Below are 11093 nucleotides of genomic sequence, written 5' to 3'. Positions count from 1 at the left end.
CCAGTCAAAAAATAAATTTAAAAAAAAAAAAAAAAATACTGAGCCATGTTAGCAAAAAAAAAAAAATACTGTTTATTAACACTGGATAGTGTTTTAGTTATCGAACAGCTGAGCAAATAGCGCAATATTTTGAATGAAGTATTTTTTTCTAAAAAAAAAAACGGAATGAATAGTTGCAAATTATACGACCATTATCCCATTCTTGATCCTCTCATGTTTTTCTCTCCTAATATTTTTCTGTAAAATGAAAGGCGCAATTAACCAGCGCTAGGAAAATGTAAACTTCTTGTTGCCAACTTAACATTCATGAATGAAATTGGAATGCCTAGCAACAGGGGTTGCGCCGGTAAACGCATACATACATATGCACATGTATAGACGAACATTGAGGCACACATTCAAACAAACCCGGACTGATGCACACATGTTGCTTTAGCGCCAAGCGGAAGCAAAATGAGTTCCGGGAAAGTTAGGGCATTTTTGCTGTGCTGAGTGCGCTACAGGCGGTCAATCATTGTGCGGCTGTACAAATATGTACCTACATATAATTCTATTAATGCTTAGAATTCACATTGTATGAATTACGTGTGAGCATCACCTATATAGTTTTTTTTTTTTTTTTTTTTTTTTTTTTTTTTTTTTAAATTTGTTTATATGTAAATAAATAAATAAAATGTTAATACATAAATAAAAACGTATTATAATAATACACTAAGGTAAAAATTGTATCAATATACAAACAATATACAAACCTGAAGATATTATTGGTATATATATCAATACGATATAGAAGTTCTAATGATCTATAATAATCTTATCTATATTTTTAAAATAAATAATATATTCAAGTTCCTTACGTTTTCACATGTAGGGTATTTTTATTTTAGGTGGGTGTTTCGGTTCAGAGGCCAAGAAACCGGTAATCTACGTTTACGACACAAAACAACCGGCTGAAATAAAAATTTACTCGCCTTCATTCATTGTTTGTTTTGTCCCATGCATTTGCTGTAGTTGCTGCGGCTGCTGCTCTCTGAACCGCACACGCATCACAGAGCAACAGCAGCAGCAACAACAACTGTGTCTTATCAACTACCGCACACATTCACATTAGGCGTTGCCGGCGCCGCCAATAAGTGGAAGTGCACAAGTGGTTGCTGCATCGGCATTTGCCTGCGATGTTTTTGTTGTTCTCGTTTCCGTATGTGTACATACCCCATACTCTATAGCCTATGCATGGCATGCTCGTCTTGCATAGATTATAATATGGACGTAATGTATATAAGTAAACTTATATAAAAATTCTAGTAATAGCATATAAATAAATATGTATTTCCATGAATAATTTACACACATTTGAAATGATTTACTTTGCATATATCTAGGGCATTCATTTAATTAGGGTATTTAATAGTGTACCCGTGCAGTTGCTAACTGAAGTTCGTGCGGACGAATGTACATTTGCATTTTCATCATTTCGCTTAACGAAACGTAACCAACGTGGGAAGTTGGACCGGACCGTCTGCTCGTCAAGTGCTTCGGCGCCCAGCTGTCCGTCCAGTTGCTTTCGCCTTCCTTTTGCCCGCTGTTCGCTCCAAAATGCATTCGTCTGCATCTGTGATAAAAATAGAGTTTTCTGTTGGATTTTCTTGTTATTGTAGCCGCATTTATTTCGATGAGTGTTGGCGTCATTTTCGGTTTTCTTATTATACCCATTGTATGTGCTAAAGAGGGGCATGATGATTTGATATGTAGCTATATATATCTATTGTTATCGATAGCCCGATCTCAATAAGTATCGATCAGCATTTCAAGTAACTAGAAAAAGAGAAGTACAGTCATTTCTTTAAGTAAATATGCGAATCTATGTAAATATGGAACGTTTGAAACCTTTCTTTTACAACATATGGTATCCCTTAGTCAAGCACTCACTATTTCCACTTCGTCTAACTGGTTTCATCTCTCATTCATTTATTAGGTATATATTTGATCTTTTCGATATATGGTTGAGACTGTTCGTTTGGTCATTTTCTTTGACTTCCGTTGTTTTGTTCAAAACTCCATTTCCCCGATATTTGATTTGTTTTATTTATCACATTTATTTCTGTAACCTTTATTTAATTACACTGCGGTGCATACATCAATTTTCAAATTTAGGTACATACATACATACATATATATTCATATGTGGGCTTTTATTATTTTTACATTAGGTTTTTCAGATTTCTGTGTGTGGTTTTTTGATCGCTTATCTACAAATTTATTGGCGTTTTACACATAAAATCACTAAATTATGGATTTTTTTTAAACATTTAATTTTAGTTTTGTATATTTAAGTGCTTTATTTATATAGAGATTGGCCAAGTGAAATCGTGGGGTATATTATTTGTACAGTAATTGAAAAATTTGATCATTATTTTACTTCTGATTGTTAAAAGTGATTTTCTTTTAACTATTCTAATTAAATTACGCTAAATGAAAGTTTACTTTATAATTATAATTTTTAAAGATCAATTTTTCTGGTAGATGTTTAAGAAAAGATCGTTGATTCCTTATAGGAGAAAATGTACATAGTAGAACAAACAAAAATGGTATCTCATTATGTGTATACAGTTTAATATACATTTATATATACGACTTAGAATTGTGCTGAGATAATGTTATACAATTATACATATATTACAAATATAGATTGGCTAACAACTTTGATCTCTACGGACTTAGCTCTGTATGGTAATTAAATAGTTGTTATATCTATTAGGACACCAGTTCCGGTAGCTAGGACTCGACTAAGAACTCGAATACTGGAATTGAATCTACAGTAGTGTTTGGCAATTGATGATCTTTAAACCCAATTGGTGCGCATGCTAGGCTATAAAGCATCATTGTGGCTTTTCGAGATTGTTGTTTCGATCTGATCGATCCGCCGGAATGAGGGCATATACGTGGAACTGGCCTGCGTGACTATTGAATTGTTCGAAGAGCTCTGCGAGAAGAAAAAGTGAGAGAGATATAGATGCAGTTGGCATGATCAAATAGATATACCTTTTTCTGTCGATAGGATCGTCCTCGCACTCGGGTTGTATTACGTCGCACTGGGTTAACAGTAGTCGACTTTTGCGACAGACGCACCGAACTGAAGGTGCTGCCTCGATGACCCCGACGTATTTGCGGAGAGGGCGTGCCGGTAGCTAGAAGGAGTTAGTTAATCAAGATTAAAGAGAATTCCGAGCTCGTTTTGTCTTAATTTATATACGATATTATATATTTTGTATAAGAAGAGACTTTCGCTCTCTCTCTCTCTCTCTCTCTCTCTCTCTCTCTCTATCTCTCAGTCCGCATGGTACTCACGTGTGCCGGGTATAGCGGTGCTGCGTTTGGTGGCCTGCATCATGCCAAAGACAACCGCACTGAAGGAGCCGTGATGCGAGGTCTGTCGCTGCAGATTGGGCGTCTGGGCGAGAGGGATGCCCGCCGGCATACGCGCAGGGGAGATCAGTTGGCTGTCGGAGATGCCCTTTGGATGCACGTAGTAGGTGGTCATCATGCCCTTGCCCTTTACGTTAATCTCACCGCGTTTCTGCAGAGCAACGTGGATTTAGAATCATTCGCCCTCTCTTTTTGCGCAAGAGTTCAGTATTTACCACACACGTATAGCCGCGCGAGCAGAGAAACTCTGCCGTATTGGCTGGCACCTGGACGCGCCAGTTCTCGCCCGTGGAGTCCATGCGTGAGGCCACGTTCACCGTGTTGCCCCAGATGTCGTAGACGGGCTTGCGTGCTCCAATCACGCCACTGACCAGAGGTCCGCTGCAGATGCCAACACGCAGCTGGAAATTGTTGAACGCGTCGCCGTTGATCTCCTCCAGCTTCTTCTTCATGGCGAACGCAAACTCCACCAGGTCACAGACGCTGTCCTCGGGAGTCTCTCCGCGGAGACGCAGGTGTTCGTGATTGAGTCCAGCTGCAGCCATATAGGTGGCGCCCACTGTTTTAATTTTCTCGATGGATGCAAAACGTGGCTCCTCCAGCAATTCATCAAAGTCACCTGGGTGGGTGAGCCGGACATCATTAGCCATTTGGACATTTGGATTTAATCAATCAACTTACAGATAATCTCATTTAGAATGCGTATACACGCCTTGCCATTGTCGATGTCCTCCGAGTAGAAGTCCTGGAAGTTGGGTATGGAGGCAAACATAACGCCGCACAGATTATGCATCTTGGAATAGAGCTCGTCCGTGTGCTCGTCGGACAGGTAGTACTCGGCCACGTGGTCCGGCAGAACGTTCTGCGACAGCATTTAAATCAAGCATTTAATTAATGAGTAATCATGGGGAGTGTGCGAAGAAGGCAGTGGCGGGGGAGGGGGGAGGGGGGACTGAGCAACTGTTACCTTAATTAATGTGTCATTAAGAGCACGATTCGATTTCATGTTGCTCAGCTCTCGTTCCGCTTGCTCCTTCCAAATAAAGTCCAGCCGGGAGGTAACCTGCAAATGGACAATGAAATATGGAATGGAAATGTATACAAAGAATCGATTTATCCATAGACACTAATGCTCTTAGTGCAAGACAGATTCGCCCTTGTTTTTTTGTATATCCCTTATAATCATTGAAAATGGAAAATTAGGGTAAGATGTATGCCAAAGGAAGCATGGCAGACCACGTAAGTATATATATTCTTGACCAAGACGGCAATTTCCAGCAATTTAGCAATGTCTATCCGTCCGTATGTTTGAATCGAGTTGATCTCAACGCCTTCAAGTACTACAGGTTTGAAAGTTCTGTTGTGGATCCTAATTTTGATTTTTAATATACTTTCAATTCTGGATTTTGGATCGAAGCTCTACAAATGTTACACTCGTATTAGATATAGCAAATATTTAAATGAGCTTGCATTTATTTTGAATTAGAAAATGTTCAATAGAGTATGCAGATCATATCTTAAAAGTTGAATTGAAAAACTTACTTATCGGATCAAAATGTATAGAAGTTATCAAAAGTTATAAAAGAAAATGATTGACCTATATCTTCAAACCATTCCAATAGAACTTTGGATTGGTCAAAAATGAGTAGGCAAAAATGCTATGTCTTAAATCTTTATAAGTATTCCTACCTTATATAAAAACTATAATTTAAATATTAATAAGCACGTAAATGTGTGTATCTAAAGGTCCATATCATGTTACCTATCTATTGTATTATATATTGGACATACCTCGACGAGTCTGGCATGATAGCAGACCATGATGAGAAAGGTGATGAGCAAGATTAGCATTTGCACGCCCAGGGGCATGCCGTACTGCCGCAGTTTGGCCAGGCTGAAGCTCTCCTCGGTGCTGAACCTGATGAAGATCAGGGTGGTGTAGAAGGCGACCATGCCCAGGGCCATGATTGCCTTGATCAAGTAGTAGAGCTTGAGGGCGGTGGCCAGCGAGACGAGGCAGAGCACCCAGGTGAAGACAATATACTCGCGGTGCACACAGCGGAAGGTGTCATCCGGTGGAATGCTAATCGGATTGCGACTGTTCCTGACTAAGGTGTACGGTCGATGCGACAGCTCGAAGGACTCCAGCGGTGAGGTCAGATTGGCAATGGACTCTATGGACAAGCCACCGATAGCCGGCGTGCGTATTGTGATGTTCTGCTGAATCGTATGCTTGATGGAGAGCGTCGCCTCCCTGTCCCAGGAGTCGTTAGAGAGCTTCATGTCAGTCGTCGTGCCGTTGTAGCTGGAGGATGGGCAGAGCACCAGGCCGATGGCGCTCAGCAAGCACATGGACACGATGACGCCGCAGATGAAGAGTGTGCGACGTCGACGCTGATGAACCAATTTGGCCGAGTTGATTTTCAGGCAGCTGGGCAGGCCTGCAAGTCGATCGAGTTGATTGACAAACAAGGGCAGCAGTTAGTCAGCAATCGACTTACCTGGAAACTCCTCGGCCATCACCAGGACACAGCAGAAGGTGAGCACCACAGTGCCAGCCGCCAGGCAAATGATGACTGTGGTGCAGCGCGGTATAATTATGACCTGGCACAGCACCATAAATATCCAAATGACAAACACACACAGCATGTTGGAGCTGATGGTAGAAATCAATTAGCAACAGTTCATTAATTAACGCCCAGACAGACAGAGACAGAGACAAAGACAGAAAGTGCAGGGAAAGAGAGAAAAAGAGAATTATTGGTTGCTGAAGTTGACCTTTCACATTGAATTCGCTCCATACGCACCGAAACATATCCTCGCGCAGCTGACAGAACTTCTGCTCCTGGCTTTTGTCGATGAACTTCAGGGTCCAGGCATTCAGATACTCCCGCCGTATTTCCTTATTCGAATTGATTTGAATATTCTGCTCGATGAACTCGTCGATCTGTGGAATGTTCGATTAATAGGAGAGCTGTGAGCATATATTATATGATACATACCTCCTCATCCATGGGGGTTACCGAAACGCGATGATCCAGCTTGGGATCTACCAATATGGAGTCTGTGCGATTCAATGTCTCCTCGGGACTGGTCAACTGAAAATGTTAATTGAGATGAAATATTATTTATTATTTCTGTTATAATATATTATTATATTACTACGATTACTACTACGATTGTTCATTAACAAATTAATAGTAGCTATAGCTCGTAAGCAGTAACTAGATCGTACTACTCTAACTCAGCTAGTATGATCTGGAAACTCATACGTAAATCTAAGCTTTCTCTATTCGGCAAATTTATACTATCTAAATTGGTTGTACCTAATTAATGAATGCATCATTGAGAGAATTCCATCGCCAGGCATAAATAGACTTCAACATGTCATAATATCAAAAATATCATTCAAAATATTTCTATGAAAGGAATTATTAGAAAGTGTTTGGCAACCTATAAATCGGAAGTTTTCATTGAGAATGTACATATAAATCGGTAAAATGTAATATTGAGTATTTCTTGAACAGAGAACTCAAGGTTCAACTAAAGATATTCATTAATATAATTATATTTTTAATTAAAAAATATTAGCCAGCTTTTAGCAGGTCTCAGTTTATGAGCTCTTATTTAGTTTATTGTTTATGTAAAGTTCTGTTATTAAGATTTAAGAGTTTTAAAGAACTTGAAATAATAAAAGATTTATTTTCTACAAAAGCTAATAAAATAGTTCGCCTTTAAAATTTCGAAATTTTCTGGACCCGATATAGATATACCATCTAAGCCTAGCTGAATCTCTGGTCTACTATAGTCTATATTAATTTCTTCATATAGATTATATGTAGGTATCATAAGATAATATCTCATCTCTTCAGCTTACTTACATTTCGAAATGGTATTTCCGGAATCCACTCGGTCGTGCTCTCGTCCTCAATGACCAGGCCCTTGGCGCTGATTGAGTCCGCTAGATTCTGAATGCTGGCGCCGTTGCGCGGCCTCAGCTGCTGCTCCAGCGTGTTGGACATCATGGCCGTGGGCGAGGAGACGGTGGACAGGCCGGCAGGAGCTCCGGCGCCATTGGCATTCGCATTGCCGGCGTTTCCGGTGGCCATGCCGTTGCGCAGACGGCGGCTGTCCAGGGCCACGCCCTCGACTACGTTGGGCAGCGAGTTGAGCGAGATGTTCTTCTTCTGCTGCTGCTGCAGCAGCTGGGACGGCTGCACGGCCAGGGCGACGTCCAAGCTGCGTCCGTCGATGCTGCTGCCGTCGCCCATGGCCCCGGCTGTGGTGCTGCCGATGCTGCAGTCGTTGCCGCTGCCGCTGGCCGAGATGGACTTGGGCAGCGGCGCAGTTCCTGGACTGGGAACAGCGGGAGCGGCAATGCTGCTGCTCTGATGCACGCTGCTGCGGGTGCCAAAGCGTCGCTTGGGTCTGTGCGGAGAAGGCAGAAGCCAGAGTGTTTGGAGTGCCAGATAAAGGGGATGGCCATGGAGCACTTACCTCAATGGTTCCGTGCGCTTGATTAGATAGGTGGTCACGTTCAGCTTATTGAGATGATTATCTCGACTGCCGCCGTTGCCCGGCTCCACCTCGTAGGCGTCGTTGAGGCAGTTGAGAGTCGCCTCCGAGATGTGAACGCGCCTGGAAAGGTGGTGAGGCTCGGTTAGTTGGCGAAAATTAAATTCAAATATTTGTCTACGTTTTCTGCGATTGTGCGTAAAGTTTGCCGCCCCGCCCCGCCCCGCCCATCAGCCGCCTTTGTGTGCCTTTCATAATTGGGACGCCCTTGTGGTCGATGCTGCTGCTGCTGCCTTGCCCTATGTTTATATTTCTGTTTCTCTAGTTCTCTGGTTGCGGCTGTGTTGCTGGCTCTGGGCTTTGTTTTTGCCTAGGCCACAATTAAATCAAAACATTTTGCAGTAAATGGAACCTTTTGCTTTTCATCTTGTTCGGTTTGTGGCTGCTCTCTGATTTGTTTTGTCCTCTCCTGTTGTTGCTTTTCTCTGTCTCTGTCTCTGCTTTGCCTTTGTGGCTGGTTTCTTGTGTCTGAGCACGCTGAGCTAGCAAAAATTACGGCAGCAATTGTTGGTTGTTGGTTGCTGCCAGCTTTGGACATACCTAATTGGCCAATTAAAAATGTGGCCAACTGCGAATTAAGCCAAGGCAGCACTGAGACAGTCAAGCACAAGCACAAGCGCAAGCACAGCCAAAGTTATTTGGCAGCTCGTTTCGGCTTGCAGCAATTCGAGATTTTTGCATTCCGGAATTTTTGCCAATCATCTTGAGCTGCAATCCGATCGAAATATAATTACTAGCCAAGTCTTTTGCATAGTTGAAAGCGAAGTTGTTTGCCAAATTTAATAAAAAAAATTCTGCAGAACTTTCAGCAATCTTACTTGTGTGCCAAAATATAGCATACTTTTTGGGGCAGGTATGGGCGACAGCTAAAATTGAATGCTGATCAAGCAGCCTCTCGATTCGGTAATAAACTTAGAAAAGTGCAATAATTCATGTAGTGGATTAATTAATTTCGTAATTAACTAATAATAATAAAAATATATAATAATTATAGAGAATATATATTTTTGTAGACATGCCAAAAATGTGCGATTTATGCGATTCGTTAAATGTTTTTCAAAATTTAGTAGAACGATTCGATTTATGATTAATTAAGAATTAATAGTTTTAGTGAATATACATTATTATAGATCCGTCATAGATTTGCTTAACTCGATTCTTTATGTAACAGGTGAATGAAGATTGAATTTGACTATTTAAAAAACGATAGATTATAGGGACGTATGGGAAATTCCCATGCTCTATGCTTCAATTGCACGCCATGGAAAATCTTGAAAAAAATTTTAAAATAAAATACATCACTCTTCCGACTGATAAATTTCTTGCTGTAGCTCGCCCAATAGGACTGCTATAAGTTAAGTTCTATATTAACCACGATTGAGACTTCTTACTTATCTACCGCCTCGACTTTCAGTTACTTCGTATTGCCAAAATACTTGTAACCGTACGTCTATCAACACAAATAGAAACGCGTCTTCCTTGCGTTGTTCATTTCATTTCCTCACTTGTTATTTGTTTTGGAAATTCCCTATTAGTATAAGTCATGCACTATTAACAATTTCAATTGACTTAACTTCATTTCCTGTCAAAAGCTTGATCATTTTATTAGTATATATATATATATATATATATATATATATAGAGATATAATATTTATTAATATTATAAAATACAGGAAATTTTTAATCAAAATCATAAATAATAAAGGCATTATTAATTTTTAAATCCGTTGCTTGATTAATCTAATAAGAAATAATTATAATAAATTTATTAAGAAAAGTGGAAATTAAACTCAGTGATAAATTCATCTTCACTATTACGGATAAAAAAAAAATCAATTATAATTCAAATTATGATTGACAAGAAAGTTGACTGAGGTCATCAAGAAGATATCATTCCTGATATGTCGAATAGGACATATTATTATTTTTATTTCTCAATTTATTTACTTGTTCATTTATCTATATTTGCTATAGTTTTTTATACTTCTACACCTATCTGATGCTACTAGTATAGAAAATATATTTTAAATCAATGTTATACTTAAACTATAATTTTTGAGGATGTCTGATTGATAATAAATACGCTTGAATACGCCTAGGTTTACTTGGATGTGCTGCGGTTTGCTTTTGCTACTGCACCTTGTTTGGCGCACATAATGTTGTTGACAAGCGAGCTAATTAGTGAGCCATGGAATTGGTCTCGGTGTAACTAATTCGTGACTGGACTTACCCGGGAATGCCGCCAGATTCCATGTGATTTGCAATGATAACGTCATTTGACCAGACATCGAAATGCCATTTCTTGTTGCCCAGCACGCCGCACATCACGGATCCGCTGTGGATGCCGATGCGCATGTTGAGGTCGACCTGCAAAATTAACGAACGCAAAATACGCAAATTATGCAAAGCACGAACTTAACTGCAACTGCAACTGCAACCCGCAACGGCAGCAGTAATTGCAACTGCAACTGCCGCATGCTTTTTTTGGGTCGCTGCAGTTGTCAGAATGTCTGTTGGACTGACTGTCATTCGGACGCTGCGTCGGCCAATTGTCGTTATTCCACGGTAAGTTTTGCATTCATTAAATGCGCTTAAAGGCCCACAGGTCGAAGAGAAGCTGAGCTTTTGCTCGAATCTGCATCTATTCTATTTTTTGTTGCAGTTGTGTCAACTTTTTTCTTGCTATTGTTTCTTTTACCCTGTAACGCTGGCAGCTGGATGAAGGGGGATTGCTACATTTGAATTAAAAAACTTCAACGGCTACAATATCGACTAAATTTTATTTACATCGAAACCAGTTTTTAAAATATAAGCTCTAAAATACCAAATATGATTACTGTCTTCTTTTTATTTTACAGGGTATCTACATTTTCAACGAACCAAACACAAGCATATGTTATTGCTACTGCTGCTGTTGCTTTCGTTGTCATTGGCCGTTTTCGGCTGCCTTTTGCTCTGCTGAGATTTGCATACAAATGAATTGTCAACACGTCCAGCAACGTCCAGCGACCAGGCAGTACAGGGACAGGCCACATAAAGCGGCGCTGCGGCCATAGCAAAAACAATGTGCAAAATTTGTAAAAAAAACAC

General features: G+C 40.2%; 1 protein-coding gene across 1 annotated transcript in view; it reads right to left on the bottom strand.

The window, feature by feature from the left end:
• Positions 1–2035: 2035 nt before the first annotated feature.
• Ac78C (adenylyl cyclase 78C) overlaps positions 2036–11093 on the bottom strand; it is a 47122-nt gene continuing 38064 nt past the window's right edge. The window contains 13 exon segments of the mRNA XM_089466883.1: positions 2036–2983; positions 3043–3188; positions 3349–3577; positions 3642–4045; positions 4108–4288; positions 4394–4489; positions 5218–5867; positions 5928–6082; positions 6234–6373; positions 6429–6524; positions 7308–7854; positions 7924–8064; positions 10234–10370. Coding sequence (XP_089323009.1) covers positions 2843–2983; positions 3043–3188; positions 3349–3577; positions 3642–4045; positions 4108–4288; positions 4394–4489; positions 5218–5867; positions 5928–6082; positions 6234–6373; positions 6429–6524; positions 7308–7854; positions 7924–8064; positions 10234–10370 — 3063 coding nt within the window. The 3' untranslated portion in view covers positions 2036–2842.

This window comes from Drosophila arizonae, chromosome 4 (assembly GCF_054131065.1).
Source record: "Drosophila arizonae isolate 15081-1271.41 chromosome 4, UAZ_ARI_1.0, whole genome shotgun sequence".
In the NCBI taxonomy this organism is placed as follows: domain Eukaryota; kingdom Metazoa; phylum Arthropoda; class Insecta; order Diptera; family Drosophilidae; genus Drosophila; species Drosophila arizonae.
Note: the sequence above shows the minus strand (reverse complement) of the source record. Positions and strands in the feature narration are given on the sequence as shown.